Raw genomic sequence first — 20,106 nt, 5'->3', positions numbered from 1 at the left:
TGCCACTAGTTGGCACTGTAGGGTTGATGCAAATGACCCCTACAGGACCCTTCAGGGTATGACTCTGAACAAGCACGGGACGTTTGGCGCCGATATATTGTATATCTGCCAAGGTATGTCTGTTCAAAACTGTTTTGGAGCAGTTTTGCACAAGTTATCGACTCCCCAAATTTCATCTCTCTACGTTGAAAAAACCTAAATGGAGAGGCCTTTTTGAAAATTCAAGGGGGCGCCACTGAGCCATTTTGTTACATTTTTTGTTGCAAAATTATCGAAATTTACGCGAAGCTGCACGTTTGGCAGATTTTGGTGAGTTTTTAAGCATGTTCAGGCCTCCAAATCCAAATTGGCCGTTTTCATTTGCCGAGAAAAAAATAATAATCTAGTGCCAGAGCCCCTCATAATAATCCCTTGCATTTAATAGGGCTCTTGCACCACTTGGTGCCCAGACCCAAATAATATTGTTTAAAAGATATAGACTGGAATAAACAGTTTGGCGAGCCTATTATTTTGAAGAGGATGCACGGATGTGTTGATTTTCATTAACGTTAGCTTGATCCCGTTCTCCATCACCTCCTATCAGTTCCTCTGAAGAAGACTTCCGGTGGTGTTTTTAATGGCGGTGGCATGGTGAATTCTACAGAAATAGGAAAATACTTGCCCCTTTTATCCGCCATTATCGATTCAGGGCAGATTTTCATGCATTTTTTAGTTTGATAAACCCAGCCCCGTACCTTGGTTTTAGCAACATAAGGACTGCGGCGTCCCTCCGCCCGGCCATGGCGGCTCACAAACCAGTGGAATGGGTCCAGGCCGTGATTACTAGATTTGATGAGCAGGTAAGATGGACTTCTATAATTTAGTGGCCAGAATGAGCTATACAATCTCATTAGGCTGCACAACAGCAGAATGAGTCCATTTCTGAAGAAATGAATCGGCTATTTTACGTCAAAAAGGGTTTGACGGGTGAGATGTGTACTGACACTGTACTGCTTAAGTTGTAGCCACTGCCAAACATTGAGGCATTCGTAGCATTCCCACTTTATATTGTCACATATAGTATGCCCTTTGCTGTAGCTTTTCGCTGTCTTTGGGGGTCATGCGTAAAAAACAAAAAATTAACAAAAACAAACTAAAATCAACGCTGCACATCAGAATTTATCCAAAGACGCGTTAAGACCTGAAGCCGAACCAAGTCATAGACGTAGCTTTGTCAGGGAATGTTAGCAGGCCTAGATTTGGGTTGTAAACAAATAATCTGTGACATGACTGGGACTTTAGCACATTGTAGAAGACAAAATGCAACAAACTTAGTAATGCAGATCCCCAACTTAATTTGTTACATTCAAGGGCGTAGGTTTGGTCTCAACATTGGTAGGGACGATATCGCAGCATAACCTGCATGAACACTTTTTTGCTGGGGACGGGGCATTAATAAGACCAAAAAGGGGGTCAGGGCTACATTTCCTATGAATATGGACCTAATTCATTGACAGGATAAATGATCAATGCAAAACAAATCGGACTCCTACTAACTTTCATGTGTATTGGTTCAGGTGATACAACGTTTGATTTAAACCTTTATTTTCAAAAGTGTTAGTCCCTTTATTTAAAAACAAAAAAAACGAGGATCTATCCAAGAATGGGTCCACTTCTGGGCAACACTGGAGCACCCCTTGACTCAAACTAAAGTATTGTAATTAGGCTGTCAAACGATTGAAATTTTTAATTGAGTTAATCACAGCATAATAATTAATTCATTGTAATTAATCGCTGTTCAAACCATCTCTAAAATATGCCATATTTTTCTGTAAATTATTGTTGGAATGGAAAGATAATACACAAGACGGACATAAACTTTCAACATACTGTACATAATTACTGTATTTGTTGGCTGGCAACCAATTCAGGGTGTCCCCTGCCTACTGCCCGAAGTTAGCTGGGATAGGCTCCAGCACCTCCGCGACCCTCGTGAGGAATAAGCGGCATGGAAAATGAATGAATGAATGAATGTTTATCATTACAATAAATCCACAAGATGACATCAACATTATTAACATTCTTTCTGTCAAAGGGATCCAAGGATAGAAAGACTTGTAGTTCTTAAAAGATAAATTTGAGTACAAGTTATAGTAATTTTATATTAAAACCACTCTTAATGTTTTCGTTTTTCAATCAAAAAATAAACTAGTAGCTTGCCATTGTTGACGTCGCCGAGCGGTGACATCACATCGGGCTCCCTGCCGTTTTTCCACAGTGTCTTTAACTACGTAAGGTGAAATACACCAAAAGGTGTCAATGGCGAGTTTTGAATTGGAGATCTAGCCAAGGCAAAGTCTGAGTAAGTTTTATGTGTATTTTGCATAACTATTTTGATTGGGAATGCCAGTTCTGTTTGCATTGAGCGCTTTTCTTTTTGTGAACATTATTTTTTTGAGAGATAGGAATATTATTTTTGTAGTGCTTTCACTAAATGATACTGTAGAGACTTAACTGTTCTGCCCAAATGCATGATGGGAAGTTGGGCAACCATGACTGTCAGTGGTGGCTGCATATGGTATACAGTATGTTCTGCGTTGTGCTCAATTAGGCTTGTTGAGAAAAAGAATGTCTCCTGCTCTGCCCTAAAGCATGATGGGAAGTTAGGCAACTATGATTTTCAGTAGTTTCTGCAAATGGTATACAATATGTTCTGCATTATCTTCAATTAAGCGTGTTAAGAAAAAGATCGTCTCTTCCGCTGCCCAAATGCATGATGGGAAGTTGGGCAACCATGACTGTTAGTGTGAGTGGCTGCCAAAGCTTAAGCCAAAAAAGGCGCACATAATATAAAAATGATTTGGGGAAAAAATAATGGAAAAACAAATCTGAGATATTCAAGGACCGATCTACATCTGAAGCATACTAGCAGTGGTGTTAACAGGATGCCAGGTGTGGGTGGGCATTGGTCTACCTTGGGGGGGAGACAAACGTCACCCCAGGAGGAAGACTGTACACAAGAAAACCAGCAAACAGTTTGCTGAAGACATGTCAATAGAGCACATGGATTACTGAAACCATGTCCTATGGTCTGATGAGACGGGCGGGCTTTCTTGTGTGCAGTCTTCAGAAGACTCCTGGGGTTCTAGCCATGCACACCAATTTGATGTAGAGTGCGGCATATGGTCTGAGCACTAACAGGCTGACCCCCCCCCCCCCCCCCCCGACCTGTTCAATCCCTGCAGCAATGCTGACAGCACTCAGGGAACGAGTCACATGACATTTTGGAGGGAAATTGACAAGCAGTACTCAATTTGGACTTTTAGGGATGTACGTTTTTTCAAAGGGGTGTACTCACTTTTGTTGCCAGATTAGATTAATGGCTATTTTAGTTATTTTGAGGGGAAAATAAATTAACTCTATTATTTAAGCTGCACACAGACTACTTTTCATTGTGTCAAAGTGTCATTTTGTCAGTGTTGTCTCATGAAAAGATATACTTAAATATCTGCAGAAATGCGAAGGGGTATACTCACTTTTGTGATACACAAGTATCACATAAGTAAGTCTGAACATAATGAAAATAATTCACTTAATACTGGTAGGGTCTTTTGTATCCCACAATATAACAGAAGACAATGTAAATGACCTATATAACTGTACTCATTATGTAATGCAAATAAGGTTGCTTAAAAGTTGGTGGGGACTATTTGAGCATCCTGAAAAGTTGGTAGTGTTTTGTCCCTACTGTCCCTATGCAAACCTACGCCCTTGATATCATTCGTCCAGGAAATAAAACAGGATTTTTCCAAAGTAAGAATGCCGTTTTCTGTGTAAGTGATTGTGGCGAACAGAATACTTCGTTCCCCATGGTACCCATATCTGACAATTTATGTAGTAGCATTTCGTTAAAAACTCCAATCTACTTTGTTGAGACTTTAGCAGTCTACCTCCCGCGTTAGCTGCTACTTATTACGGATTGGCGTTGGTTTTAGACGGATTACTGTTGTGAGGATAAAGTGGCTTTGGAGTTACCACTACTTCTTGGTCATTGCTACCCTAATTATTCAGTAAATCCGTTCGTTTAAGTTTTTGTTATTCTTTTCTCTATTTTGTGAAAGTGTTTCTAGTATCAGAAGTGGGTAGTAAACAACTCACATTTACTCAATTACATTTACTTGAGTAACATTTTGAGAAAAATTTACAGTGGTACCTCTACTTACAAACGTCTCTACTCTGCTTGCTAAAAGTATTGGTACCCCTGCAATTCTGTCAGATAGTGCTCAATTTCTCCCAGAAAATGATTGCAATTACAAATGCTTTGGTAGTCATATCTTCATTTATTTTGCTTGCAATGAAAAAACACAAAAGAGAAAGAAAAAAAATCCTTATCATTTTACACAAAACTCCAAAAATGGGCCGGACAAAAGTATTGGCATCCTGAGCGTAATATTTGGTAGCACAACCTTAAGACCAAATAACTGCGAACAACCACTTCTGGTATCCATCAATGAGATTCTTACAATGCTCTGCTGGAATTTTAGATCATTCTTCTTTGGCCAACTGCTCCAGGTCTCAGAGATTTGCAGGGTGCGTTCCCCACACTACCAATTTCAGATCTCTCCACAGGTGTTCTATGGGATTCAGGTCTGGACTCATTGCTGGCCACTTTAGAAGTCTCCAGTGCTTTCTCTCAAACCATTTTCTAGTGCTTTTTGAAGTGTGTTTTGGGTCATTGTCCTGCTGGAAGACCCATGACCTCTGAGGGAAACCCAGCTTTCTCACACTGGGCCCTACATTATGCTACAAAATTTGTTGGTAGTCTGCAGACTTCATAATGCCATGCACATGGTCAAGCAGTCCAGTGCCAGAGGCAGAAAAGAAACCCCAAAACATCAGGCAACCTCCGCCACATTTGGCTGTTTGGACTGTGTTCTTTTTTTTGAAGGCCTAATTTTTGTCCCTGTAGACTGTGTTGATGCGTTTTTCCAAAAAGCTCTACTTTTGTCTCATCTGACCAGAGAACATTCTTTCAAAACGTTTTTGGCTTTCTCAGGTAAGTTTTGGCAAACTCCAGCCTGGCTTTTATATGTCTCTGGGTCAGAGGTAGGGTCTCCTGGGTATCCTACCACAGAGTCACTTTTCATTCAGATGCCGACGGATAGTATGGGTTGACACTGTTGTACCTGAGGACCGCTTGAACTCGTTTGGATGTTAGTCGAGGTTCTTTATCCACCATCCGCACAATCTTACTTTCCGTCCACACCTAGGGAGGTTAGCCACCGAGCCTTGGGCTATACACTTATTGATGACACTGCACACAGTAGACACAGGAACATTCAGGTCTTTGGAGATGGACTTGTAGCCTTGATCCTCCTCCTTGGTACACACAAGGACACAGGACAGAGGTTGAGTCAACGTTAATCCATTTTAACTGGCTGCAAGTGTGATTTAGTTTTCGCCACCATCTGTTATGTGCCAAAGGTAAGTAACAGGTGCTGTTAGTTACACAAATTATAGAAGCATCACATGATTTTTCAAAGGGTGCCAATACTTATGTCCGACCTATTTTTGGAGGTTTGTGTAAAATGATAATGATTTCATTTTTTTATTTTTCATTTCGTTTTGTGTTTTTTCATCGCAAGCAAAATAAATGAAGATATTACTACCAAAGCATTTGTAATTGCATCATTCTCTGGGAGAAATTGAGCATTATCAGAACTTCCAGGTTAAGACACACCTTAACGGGAAAATATTGCCTCTTGTTACGGAAGCAATTTCAGGATACGAACGGCAAAAATACAATATTGCTGGTATTCGCAGCTGTTTATTACTCTGGGCTAGTTTTGTGCGATACAGCTAAATGCTCGACGTAAACAATACATCTCTCAACCTTATTTTGTAAATGCTACATTCCACGATCATTGACATTGTATGAAGTAATACAAAATAAAATGTTGATATTTTGGGTTAGAATAGCTTGTAGGGCTGAACAATATTGGAAAAAATTGACATTGTGACTTTTTGGGGGTTTGCCTTATACAATACACGATATATTGAAACTAAAATAATCTTCACCAAATGACTTGAATAGCTCTGGTTTATTTACCATGACCACATTGTATTCATATAATACTGTTTAATCCAAGCTAAGGGGGTTCATTTTATAAATGAAAAAGATTGCTGTCTAGTGCTGCAATGATTAATCGATTAACTTGAGTAATTTGATTATAAAAAAGCTTCGAATCAAATTTTGCTGCTTTGAGGATTGGTTTAATTAGAGTGACGTTGTAATGGTTTGTTTGGAAAGTTGCAATTAGTTTTATTGATTTTGGTAGATACACTGCCCTCTAGTGACAGCAGTGAATATGTCATAACTCGTCTAACATGGCTGCTCCCTGTTAAAACCAACATAAGGATAAGTTATGTGTTTGTTTGAGCTAATATGTTTGTTCATGCATTCGTTATTTAGTTTAGAAGTATATTTAGCAGTTTTTTGTGGGAATATGTGTTTGAACAATTTAAGAGCTTTGTAAAAAACATGAGAATTGTATAGCATTTAAGCTAGTGGACTTTTGCTATGCACGTTAGCTAATTGTTCTTTTGTTGTACCTCGTTTATTTATATTTTTTATACAATTTGAGGCTATTTTAATTTAGTGTAAATGCATTCATTGTTCTTGTGAAATAAAAGTGCAATTCTGAATAGTTTGAAGTTTGAAGGAATTTTATTTTTCATTTGCATTTAATGCTGTTTTGAAAGTTTAATCTTAGCAAGCCAAAATAAATGTTTTTGCAGGCATAAACATTTTCTTTGTTTTACATCTAAAATTTATTCTGCAACGCATTAAATGTTCGTCATCCGATTACTCGATTATTTTAACTAATTGATAGATTAATTGATTACCTAAATAATCGATAGCTCCAGCCCTATTGCTGTCAATAAAAGGGATCCAGGAGGCCATGTCTCAACATTGATGATTTACTTTACACTGTATTATTTCACACTGCAACAGCAGCAAAAATAATAAACATATTTCAAAATAAAAATTAAAAGCAGGTGCTCCACACAGTCTATTACACACTAAGACACACTTTGACAATTTTATCATACCTTAAACCAGGGGTGGGCAAACTATTCCACAAAGGGCCGCAGTGGGTACGGGTTTTGGTTGCAACCCATTAAGAGGACACCTTTTCACCAATCTGCTGTTTTACAAGTGCAATCAGTCGATTGCAGTCAGGTGCTTCGCATTTCTGCTGAAACCGCATTGGTTAAACTATCTGTGCTGGGTCAGTTGGAACAAAGACCAGGACCCACTGCGGCCCTCGAGGACCGGTTTGCCCACCTCTGTCTTAAACGCACAGATGCCTTTTAAAATAATAAAAAATAAATCGCACACTTCCTGCGATTGGGCTATTGCACATGCGCACATCGCGATGGCGATGTTCAAACAATTATTGTGCCAGCCTAGAAGCTAGCTGTAATTTAAAACAATATTTGAACGGGACCAACATTCCTGACAGGAAAATATAAAAGCTGGTCACACAATGTTATGTAAACACATATTAGAAAATGTGACTATCAAACCTTATGATTGTATACTAATCCTCTATTGTCCATTTTTCACCCCCTCAGCTTCCGATCAAAGTTGGACACCAGAACACTCACACGAAAATCAGCACAGAGCACAACAAAGAATGCCTGATCAACATCTCAAAGTACAAATTTTCTCTCGTCATAAGTGGCCTCACGACTATCCTCAAAAATGTCAATAACATGGTAAGTTGTTGTCCTCAGTTTAAAGAGCTTATGTGTGCATATACTGTATGTATTTTTTATACATTCATGGAGGGACTGTTATTTATTTATTTTTTTTGCTCATTCATATTTTTCGTGCTGCTGATTCAAGCTCCATATAGTAAAATAACAAATAAAAGCTCTTCAGTGTAATGGCTAACTTATAGTAGGAGTAGTAGTTTTTATGATAGGAAAAATAAAATGGGGTATCAACAAGTAGCAATTCATACAACAGTAGCTTGCGTCGCTAATAATAGGTGCAAGTGGCGCTAACAGTTTAGCCCGAAAACACTAGCACCTAGCTTCTGTAGTATGAATGGCAACAGGTGGGTACAGTTTATTTGACCTTTTTCCAACTAATTGAGGAGTATTGTTCTGCTTATTGGCTAATCCGAGTAGAGATTTGTGTACGTCCTCCATTTATTATTCTTGAGAAATGAAAGTGCAATTCTGTCGAGTTTGAAGAAACACTCAGGTATTTTGTATTGTACAGTGGTACCTCGACATACGATCGCTTCGACACACGATCTTTTCGACATCCGACGTAAAATTTGACTCGCCATTTGTTTCTACATCCGACGACGTTCTCAAAATACAACGACATGACAGCAGCCCATACAGACGCATGGCTGACTTTCTTGTGACAAAAATCAACACAGGTTTTAAAAAGCTTTGTGCAGGTGGTGAAACAAGGAAAAAGGTGACGCTTACCTCCTAAATGAAGATGCAAATTATAGAGAAATAGCGTGGGGTGCGCATCTGTGAACTAGCTTAACAATACATCTCCACGGTCCTCCTCCAACCAGCGTTTGCCAGTCTTTATAAGTTAAGTTGACAATTATTATTGTGGTTACATCGTCAAAGAAATCGCCAGCTTTGTCAGGTTTTTATTAGGGCTGTCAAAATTATTGCGTTAACGGGCGGTAATTAATTTTTTAAATTAATCACGTTAAAATATTTGACGCAATTAACGCACATGCCCCGCTCAAACAGATTAAAATGACAGTACAGTGTGATGTCCACTTGTTACTTGTGTTTTTTTGTGTTTTGTTGCCCTCTGCTGGCGCTTGGGTGTGACTGATTTTATGGGTTTCAGCCCCATGAGAATTATGTAATTATTGACATCAACAATGGCGAGCTACTAGTTTATTTTTTGATTGAATATTTTACAAATTTTATTAAAACGAAAACATTAAGAGGGGTTTTAATATAAAATGTCTATAACTTGTACTAACATTTATCTTTTAAGAACTACAAGTCTTTCTATCCATGGATCGCTTTAACAGAATGTTAATTTTAATGCCATCTTGTCAATTTATTGTTATAATAAACAAATACAGTACTTATGTACAGTATGTTGAATGTATATATCTGTCTTGTGTATTATCTTTCCATTCCAACGATAATTTACAGAAAAATATGGCATATTTTATAGGTGGTTTGAATTGCGATTAATTACGATTAATTAATTTTTAAGCTGTGATTAACTCGATTAAAAATTTTGATCGTTTGACAGCCCTAGTTTAATCATTTATTTCAGAACCTATCCAACACAAAACGCCTGCTCTCCGCCGCAATTGACTGTGTACTCAGGAAAACATCGCAAGCGAAAGTAAACTCAACCGCACCGCTCCTCTCTCTTGTCACGTCAGTCACGCGATGCATTCAGGTACAGAAAAAAAAGTCCACCCCATTAAAACCAGCTTCGTTACATCATTACAGGGATTACTATCAGTATTATTATATTATTTGGATTTTTATTAATCATTAATGTGTTTTGCTATGTGTAATTGCCATTTGTAATAGTAACAGCAGTATTTATTAAAGATTTAGTGTATGTTTTTGGGCTGTGGAACGAATTAATGGAATTGTAATGTATTCTTATGGGAAAATCCTGCTCGACATACGACCATTTTGATTTACAAACAAGGTCCTGGAACGAATTAACTTTGTATGTAGAGGCACTACTGTATTTGCATTTAATGCGCTTTTGAAAGTGCACTCTTGGCGCTAATGGATGTGAAGGTCAAAATTAATATTATTGCAAGCATAAAACAGGTATTATATTTTATATTTGAGTTTATTGCTCTTTTAAAAGTGCAATTTCGGCACTAATGGATGTGTGGGTCAAAATAAATGTTATTGCGAGTATAAACACTTTTTTTTTTAAGTTTTACATCACTAAAAATCATTCTGCAATGCATTACGCTTATCGTATTTTTCTGCTGATCCAATCGAAAACGAGTTTTTTTTGACCTATCGCTCCCCTTGTAATCATTGTGTTAACACATTACTTTTGTTTGTTTTCTTTTTTTCTCATTGTAAATTGATAGTTTCGTTTTCATGCCTCTGGCGTAATTGAAAAGCCCTGTGCAACTATACCAGTATATTCATAACTGTCTATAGATTTCAAATTTCAAGCTATTTGCTTTTTACTCATTTTCTGCTTTATTTCAATTTCCAATTTCTATTATTATTATTGCAATTTTTAATTCGATTGATGATTTAATGTGATTTTTTTTTATATGTATGATTTTATTTCCTGTTTCAACTGTGTTTGTTTTAACTTGTGATTTTGACAAATTATTTAATGTCTGCTCGTGGGTCTTCATGTGATGTAAAGCAATTGAATTTCCTTGTGTTTAATTTTGCTATAAAAATAAATTTGCCTTGCCTATATTAAATAAAGAAAAGTATGTACATGTATATTAGATTTTTGCCATTTTTAAGCAAGTACTTTTGTACTTGAGTCAATTTTTTTTCACTTTGTAATTTTTTTGCACCTTTATCTGTACTTTTACTAAAACAAAGAGAGTACTTCATCCACCGCTGCTCATTACTGATTATTGATTGTGTTTTGTCTCCATACCTTAGCGAATATTTGGAGAAGCATCTGAGAAAAACCTCTACCTCTCACAGCTAATCATCCTAGATACATTGGAAAAGTGCCTGGCTGGGGTGAGTTCCTTCTCTCATCAAACCTTGTAGTCATCTTTTTGACAGTTGAGGTATGGACAATGTCCATCTGTCTGTCCACGCACATGTATGTACACATTAGGGATGTCCCGGTTGCATACTTTTGCATCCGAGTCAGTCACCTGATTTTGAAAATCTGCAGAGTCCCGATCCGAGACCGAAAAAAAGTATATATATCTATTTTATTAAATTTTTATCATTTCTATTTATGATTTTTATTTGAGCAAAAGTTCCAAACATATACCGTTATTTTTCGAACAGATCATGTACTGTTTACAGTACTCCCTCTTCCGCTTTTTCCGGGAGTGTTGTGGTGTATAAAACGTATATCCAGTGATCCCTCGCTACTTCGCGCCCTCAGTCATCGCGGATGTGTTTTCAATTAAAAAAAATAAAATAAATAAAATACAGATAAGCTGGATCCTCTGATGATCCTCCAGAAAAAAACAATATGGATTATTCATAATGCTCCCTACACTGACTTACACACGAGTTATTTATTAAATCCAAATTATTAAAGCTTTATGATTTAATAAATTTCAAAACTCTACAAATGATGTACAAAGCGTCTAGAAATTTGATTTGATTGTGTTGTTTTAGTGGGTGACTTTAACATTCATGTTGATAATCCTGAAGAAGGATGTGCTAGAGAGCTTTTAAATATTTTGGTTACATTTGGTTTAGGGCTGCAGCTATCGAATATTTTAGTAATCGAGTAATCGACTGAAAATTCTATCGATTAATCGAGTAATCGGATAAAACAAATATATTTTTAGGTGAAGAGCAATTATAGATATACATGAGAAAACAAGACATTTTATCATTTTCAGTCAATCAATGTCTTTATTTTTGATGTATATTGTTGAAAACAGCCAACAATTGCATCTCAGATGTAACTAGAATTTTAAAAAATGACTAATTCACTGCTTTCACTCAAAAAACCTTTAGATCTTATTTTTAAAAAGTATATATATATATATAAACACACCTAAAAATGCCTTTACGCTTGATAACACACATCACTTAAAAGTTAGGATTTTTTCCTACGTTTTTCAATTAAATTTCTATTTGTGTCAAGCCATTTTTAAGTTCTAGTTAAGTTTTAAGTTAGTCTAAACTGTAAGTCCTGATAGGATTTTGAGTTTTTGCACTGTTCAAAATAAATGTATGATACAGGCTGTATTGGAGCACATCAGGGACTAGTGCTACTTGGTGTTTTATCCAGCAATGATTACTGAGCTAAAATTGATAGTTAGCATTATTGAGTTTTTATTTGACACGCTCATCACTCCACAACGCTATGTTATGTTATAGCCTGTATGTAAGACACGTTAGCCACGCATCGAAAGCGGTCTTAATTAATTGAAACCTAGCCCTCCGCAGTGCTAACGTAAGGTGAGCTAGTAGTGACAGTAACGTTAATCTTATACAGCATATTAGCGTTTAGCGCTCTTTATTAGCGCTTAGCGCTCTACTGCTTTAAGATGCCGGCTGTTTGCTAACGCTGCCCAGACGCGGCCTAGTCTGTCATTGCGCATCTAGTTCAACATACATGTGATCTCTATGAGACTCACTGGACGCCACCTGCAACTAACGTAGCATGAGCGGGCTAGTATTTAGCAACGTCGGCGTCGTTTGTAGCGGTTGTCGGCTGCAGTAAGTTTTTTTTTTTTGCTTCTTCCTCTACGCACGTGACATCAGCGCGTTGTCCCGCATTAAAAGTATTCCGAGCAAAACGTGATGCTTAGAGCTGTCAAAATAAACGATTACTCGAGGTGAATAAAATTACTCGGATCAGTTTTTAAACTCGAGTTACTCGAGTTGCTCGAGTATTCGTTTCAGCTCTAATTTGGTTTATCTCAGCATGTCACAGTTCCAACACATAACAGAGGGTACATACTGGACTTAATAATATCCAAAGGTCTTAACATCTCTGAGGTCACAGTGAATGATGTTGCTCTGTCTGATCACTACTGCATTATGTTTAAAATGACCACCCCTGTCCATCCTCTGAAAAGGGAAACAGAGGTGGTTAGGAAGCGTTACATAAGTGATAACACATGTGCGTTATTCACACAGGCCTATGCCTCATCATTAACCCCTACAATAGCTCCAGTGGAAGAACTTGTAAATAGTTTCAGTTCCAGTGTGATGACTGTAATGGACACTATTGCCCCGATCAAGACAAAAACTTTGTCAAGAAAGAAGAGGGTCACCCTGGAGAAATGCCATACTAGCTATAAAACAAAAGCAAGTTTGTAGACGAGCAGAACGCAGATGGCGAAAAAACAAACTCCTAGTTTTTTATGATATCTACAAAGAGAGTCTTCGCAAATACAACCAGGAACTGAAAAATGCTAGACAATCATATTTTTCAGAGATCATTAGTAGAAACACCAACAATACTCGCACACTATTTTCTGTTGTTGACAAACTGACAAACCCACAAGCATCAATACCTCAGGAATTGGCATCTGAGGCGTCCTGTAATAATTTCGCAGCATTCTTTACACACAAAGTACTAAAGATTAGACAGACTGTGTGCAACTCCGGATTAACAAAAGTTACACTAAACGCCTCCCAAAATGTCCCCCACGTCAATCTTAGACAGTTTAGCCTCTTGGACTATGCCACTTTAACAGAAATTGTGTCGAAATTAAAGCCCACAACATGCTGCCTTGACATCCTTCCTTCAAACTTTTTCAAAACTGTTTTTCATTGCATAGCCCCAGACATACTTCAGATTATAAATACTTCCCTCCAAACAGGAGAGTTTCCTCAGACTTTAAAAACTGCAGTAATAAAACCTCTCCTAAAAAAAACTAATCTGGATGCCTGAACCATTAGTAATTACAGGCCAATATCAAATCTGACATTCCTGGGGAAAATTATCGAAAGGGTTGTGTTTGAACAGATCCAGACTTTTATGATGCAAAACAATCTTTTTAACTCATTTCAGTCTGGATTTCGGCCACAACACAGCACCGAGACCGTGCTTATCAAAGTCCTAAATGATATTCGTCGGAATACCGATGCAGGCAAATCATCTGTTCTGCTACTATTGGATCTCAGCGCCGCATTTGACACGGTTGATCACAACATACTACTCAGCAGATTGGAACAGTGGGTAGGGCTTACTGACACTATTCTTCAGTGGTTCACATCCTATTTACATGATAGGGATTTCTTTGTGTCAATTGGAAACTATCAGTCAGAACGAACCAAATTCACGTGTGGAGTCCCTCAAGGGTCAATTCTTGGACCACTCTTATTTAACATCTATATGCTTCCGTTAGCTCAGATAATGGAACAGTATGACATCTCCTATCACGCCTATGCAGATGACACACAACTGTACATTTCTGTGTCCCCACATGATTATAGTCCCTTAGTCTCCCTGAGTAAATGCATTCATCAAATCAATGAATGGATGTGCCAGAATTTTCTTCAGTTAAATGTGGAGAAGACAGAGGTGATCATTTTTGGGCCAAAAAAGGAAAGGTCAAAGATAAGCAGCCAACTTAGCACAATGTCACTTACAGCTACAAATCAAGTCAGAAACCGTGGCGTAATTATTGACTCAGACCTAAAATTTGATAGCCATCTAAAGTCCGTCACTAAATCCGCTTATTACCACCTAAAAAATATAACCAGAATTAAGGGACTTCTGACTCAACAAGACATGGAAAAACTTATGCATGCATTCATTTTCAGCAGATTGGACTACTGCAACGGTATATTTACAGGTCTTGATAAAAAATCAGTCAGGAAGCTGCAGCTAGTACAGAATGCTGCAGCCAGAGTCCTCACAAATACAAGGAAGCTGGACCACATTACACCGGTTTTGAAATCGCTACACTGGCTTCCAGTGAGTCAAAGGATCGACTATAAAATACTACTGCTCGTCTACAAAACACTTAATGGCCTTGGACCAAAATACATGCTTGACTTGTTAGATTCCTATGAGACATCTAGACCCCTAAGGTCGTCTGGAACGGGTCTTCTGCATGTTCCAAGAACAAGAACCAAGCAGGGTGAGGCAGCATTTAGTTATTATGCTCCTCACCTCTGGAACAAGTTACCCGAACGTCTGAAGTATGCTCAAACTGTTAGCTCCTTTAAATCAGGGCTAAAAACGCTTTTGTTTGGCACTGCATATCCATAACTGTCTATATATTTCAACCTACCTGCCTTCTATTCCTCTTGTGCTTATCTCCATTGCTGATTTCAATGATTATTATTAGTAGTAGTTTTTGCTTTATTTTTATTTTTGTTTTATTTTTATTTATTTATCTTTTGTCTTGGTTTTTACGTTGTGTTGATTTAAATGTGATTTTTATGGTCTTCATGTGATGTAAAGCACTTTGAATTGCCTTGTGTTGAATTGTGCTATATAAATAAATTTGCCTTGCCTTGCCTAGAAATATATAAATAGAAATATAACCTACAAAGTCCCTTCTAGGCTAGGGAATCGAAATACAATTTGAGAGGAGAACATGTATTTAACCTTAACTATGCCAGAAAAACACTAAAATTGTTTTCGATTCCCTACACTGGTGTTCAACTTTGGAATGACTTGGATTCTGGAGTGACGAGCTCAGGGTTGTTGGCTGTTTTTAAGAGAAAATACAAACAACTTATATTGCACAGTTACGGTATGCTGCTGAACCAATCTAACTTTTGGAAATGATAACTGTTGACAAGGGGAAAAGTCTGGGTGACAAGTCAAAACTGTAAACATACAGTGCCCTCCATAATTATTGGATTTATAATAATTGTGTTTTTTAGTTTCTAATATATTTTTTTCGAAATAATATGGGACCTTAATGGAAAAAAAAGAGAAAAATCCAACCTTCAATACAAGTTCATTTATTCACCGGGGAAAAAATCCCACATAAAGAAATAATTATTTGACATCAAATAATGTGTGTCACGATTATTAACACCCCTGGTGTTAATACTTTGTACAACCCCCTTTTGCCAACAAAACAGCACCTAATCTTCTCCTATTATGTTTCACAAGATGGGAAAAGACAGAAAGAAGGAAAGAGCTTCAGCCATTCCTCTTTGCAGAAACATAGCACAACAAAGATAATTCACTGTATGAGAAAAAAATACATGGTGTCTCAAATAAACTTGATTTACTTCATTATTGTGTTATCATTCAATATGTTTTCTTGAGCGCCATTTTGTCCAGTGACATCAGATTGAAACAACTTGGAAGTCGGGGTAGTTATTTTTTCTCCGACTTCGCGACTTGGACCTCCCAGTTCGAGTGGCGTTCCAATGATATTTTCCTAGTCGGAGGCCGGAAAAGTCCGACATCATCTTTGTTGTGCTATGATTTTATATTGACGATCAGCAAAGGATGTAACTAAAAAGAGGCAGTTTACAGTGTGGGCTATAACGCAGCCGTCATTTTTCCTCTTCTATTTGATCGCTTATAGGAAGGCAGGTGCGCTGGAGGTCAAAATGTCTTTGGATGGCCAAAATAAAAAAACACTTCGTCGCGATCAGCCATCATTGTTGTTTACATTTGCTTGGAACGCTTTGAGGTCGGAACTGGTACCATCTGAGTGGGATAAATCCGACTTCCCACTTCTCTGGAATGCAGCATAAACATCATGCTTGTCTAATAGATATCATATGTATATAGAACTGGATGCAAAATGACAGACTAGACGCCGTTATCAACACATGCATTGAAAACTACGTGCGTTAATAAACAGCCGCCTTCTTAAAGCAGGAGACTTCCCTTGTAGGCTGTTGTAGTGAACCTTCCAAGCGAACCTATTTAACTTTTTATCTAAAATACTCCTAAATCGGCAAAATCTTGACTTGAATCTATCTTCAAAACAGTTTTAAAACTTTCACATGTCAAAAGTAGACAGAAGGGAAATTATGGAATGACCGGAGCAATTTTAACAACTTAAACAGTTGATTCGCAAAATTAAATTAATTGAATGTAGTTTAAAGCTGCTGATACAGAATGGGGACTTGAGTATTTTATTTACTGTTTTAAAATGTTAACTTGATACTGAAATAGTCGTTTATTTAAATCTGAGAGGCTTTTTATACAATTTTTGTAACTAATGAATGAAACATTAAAAGCATCTAATAGCTTGGGAAGTTTGTGGGATTTTCCACTGACAGTTTACAATATTATTTGCACGTTTTACTGACTGACTATGCCATTTCTGTTTGTTATTTAGAATGTTTTGTGTTTGTCACTGAATGAACAGGTCAGTTTCTTGTTACCAACCAGTGTGTGTTATTCAAACTCACCTAATTCAGCTGGCTAGTTGTTATCAAGAGTACTAAAGCCCTTTTCAACATGAGTCTGACAACTAAGTAAGGAGGCTAAATGACTTTAAGCTTTAATACCTGCTCGGATAGGCCGGTATTGGCCAGTATCGGTATCGGATCGGAAGTGCAAAACAATATCGGTATCGGATCGGAAGTGCAAAAACCTGGATCGGGACATCCCTACATCAGACAATCAAGGGGAGGGAAAAAAAAATTGTAATCATCACACAATCTGAAATATCAAAATTGTTATTCGATAATTTGCGTTCTATGGTATACTGGGGGCGGGATTTAATAAGCTTTGGCCTCTCCCGTCAGCCCTTTTCGGGTTTTACTGAATATAAACGCAACTAAAAGCTGTATGTTTGGATCTGTCATGCCTGAAAATGAAATAAACAAACAAACAAAAGTATTTACGTTTTTTTTTAGTTGTATTTACTTTACATCATTGTTTACATTTGAATGTTCAGCAATCTATATAATTTTAATGCATAAAGACAACATGACTAAAACTTAATTTGTAATCAAACAATACATTTTTAGCATATAGTACTTTGAATTGGAAATTTGTTTCTTGTAGTATTTGTTTTTTTTTTTGGTGTGTGTGTTATAAAAAATATTTTGAACTTCACACGCATCTGTCCTCCAATAACAGCAATCCAAAGACTGCCTGCGCCTGGATGAGACTATGCTAGTCAAACAGCTTTTGCCAGAAATCTGCCATTTTATCCACACGTACCGGGAGGGCCATCAGCATGCTGCTGAACTTCGAGCTTCAGCCTCAGCTGTTCTCTTCTCTCTCAGCTGCAACAACTTCAACGCTGTTTTCAGCCGAATTTCCACCAGGTATTTAGCTCTGCTAGTTTTTGTGAGATTTTCTCTCGTTCCTCAGTAAAATTTGCTGTCCCAGACTAGAATGGTCATTTGAAAAGTAGCTCTTGAGTCAAAAAAGTGTGGGTTCTCCTTGTATAGCCTATCTGGGCTAGGTTCCAACTACTAGTTTTCACGACACAAGCATCGTCAAGAGAGAAAATGTGTCTCATTATGCAAGCAAATTTTCACTGTACGAGCAGTGCACCTCAAAAAGCTTCTCTCCCGCTAGGGGGCATTCAAGCTATCTCTCATCAACGGATGCAGCTCAGCCTCGTTGTCTAATTTTGTATCGAAGCGCATTAGAATAATGTGTGCTTACAAGTGAGCATTAACCATGTCCCCCAAGAAAATGGTGACCAAAGACAGTGGTGTGAAAAAGAAAAGTGCTCGGAATTGAAACAAAGCAAAAATTAATCAGAAAACATTAAAAGAGTGTGCGTGTTAGCGATCTTTACAAAGCGTTTAAGCGCGACCTGCTCGCACTTTTGTTTGAAGTGCTTGAAGACTCCAGCCCTCATGGTAAATGCTTGTATATAAATAACATTTTTTCTCATGCTTTCATTTGTTTTTTTTCGTATTATTTTGCCTTAAAAATGATTCCTTGAATTATTATTATTAGGTGGTAACATAGGGGCATCATGGAAAGTATTGCATGCATTAACCGGAAGTATTTCCTATGGAGAGAAATACATCAAGTATAAGAGCACATTCACGTTACAACCCTGGTTGTGGAACTCATTGTGCTCATACCACTACATCTTTTTTTTAATTTTATTTTTTTAACAATCTTCTAGAATGTGTTGACGACGTTGTGGTCCTCATTTTCTACACCTGCATTTGGTTTGTGTGTGTGCGTGTTTCCTCAGGCTACAGGAGCTAACGGTTTGCGTGGAGGACAATGTGGATGTTCATGACATAGAGCTGATGCAGTACATTAACGTGGACTGCTCCAAGCTGAAGAGGCTGCTACAAGGTTGTACTCTTGAGGAGTTGGAGTAAAGATTCCCTCTTGGTCTCTTGATGGTGTCTGTTTTTTGTTTTTATTAATTTTCTGTTTTTGTGTCTTTTCAGAAACTGTTCTAAAGTTTAGAGCTCTTAAAAAGCCTGCACAACTAGCAGTCATCAACAGTTTAGAAAAGGTAACCCACCTTCTTTTTATTAATACTTTTTGTGGCGTTGCTTCTTTTGTTTATTGACTTGAAATGCTCTTGTCAATTTTTCCTGTGTGACTCTGTAATATTTCCATTTTAATATTTGAATCATGCTTAATGCACGTGGCCATATTACGATAGGGCCATGCTACATACAGGTGTCAAAATAGCAGAGCCACAGTATGGTTTTTGACAGTGGTCTGTGCCTGTGGTGGGGATGTAACCCATATTCCTACATACTATCTTAGAATGTGCTGTAGTACTAACTATAGTTAAAAAAAAAAAAAAAAAATTGAGATTTTGGGGCCGATATTTCGATTCATGATTTTCTTCAAATCAAGATTTTGTGTGTACAAACACTGCAAAAATGACATCACACATAAAAATTTATTTTTTCATACTAGTGCAACAAAGCAATAATTGATGCTTGTCGTGGTACACACATATATATATCTAATTACAAACACTCAAGTATATGTGCTCAAACTGCTCATTATACCTACATTTAAAATTGGGGCTTGAAATATTAATTTCGAGTGATGACGTGACTCGCAGCCCCACATGCCATTCGTTTATGATAGTTTGCGCTAGTTTTTGGGACACTCCTCTGTTGTTGAGATTGGCACCATTTGGGGTCCATTTTGCAATGAATGGGGTGCTGGGTGACGTCAACACTCTAAATTAATATCACTATCTCAAAAACGATAGCAGCACAAACGAAAACTTTGCAGCACAAACCAGCACAAATGTAGCAAAAACAATTGACACAATTTTTAGCTACTTTTAATCAAAATGGGGTGTTGGTTGACCTCAGATTGACCTATAAAAGAATTGTTAATATCTCAAAAACAATAGCAGCACAAATGAAAAAAAAAGATTTTTGCACAAAATTGGCATAAACAAATATCTAATATTTTTTCTATAAATTTGCATCAGGCTTTTGATTTCTTTTAAGGCATAGATTATTGGATTCACAATGTTTGATAGAAATTTCATTTGAATTCCAGCGTTGTAATTGACT

At 37.4% G+C, this 20,106-nt stretch overlaps 1 protein-coding gene across 4 annotated transcripts in view; it reads left to right on the top strand.

The window, feature by feature from the left end:
• The first annotated feature begins 573 nt into the window (after positions 1-573).
• Positions 574-20,106, top strand: part of nf1a (neurofibromin 1a) — a 172,839-nt gene continuing 153,306 nt past the window's right edge. For all 4 annotated transcript variants that reach the window (XM_057839706.1, XM_057839707.1, XM_057839705.1 and 1 more), the window contains exons 1-6: positions 574-839; positions 7,618-7,761; positions 10,654-10,737; positions 17,717-17,907; positions 18,801-18,907; positions 19,006-19,073. In XM_057839706.1, coding sequence (XP_057695689.1) covers positions 780-839; positions 7,618-7,761; positions 10,654-10,737; positions 17,717-17,907; positions 18,801-18,907; positions 19,006-19,073 — 654 coding nt within the window. In that variant the 5' untranslated portion in view covers positions 574-779. The remainder of the gene's footprint in view (positions 840-7,617; positions 7,762-10,653; positions 10,738-17,716; positions 17,908-18,800; positions 18,908-19,005; positions 19,074-20,106) is intronic.

This window comes from Corythoichthys intestinalis, chromosome 6 (assembly GCF_030265065.1).
Source record: "Corythoichthys intestinalis isolate RoL2023-P3 chromosome 6, ASM3026506v1, whole genome shotgun sequence".
NCBI lineage: Eukaryota > Metazoa > Chordata > Actinopteri > Syngnathiformes > Syngnathidae > Corythoichthys > Corythoichthys intestinalis.
This window is presented reverse-complemented; position numbering and strand designations above follow the sequence as displayed.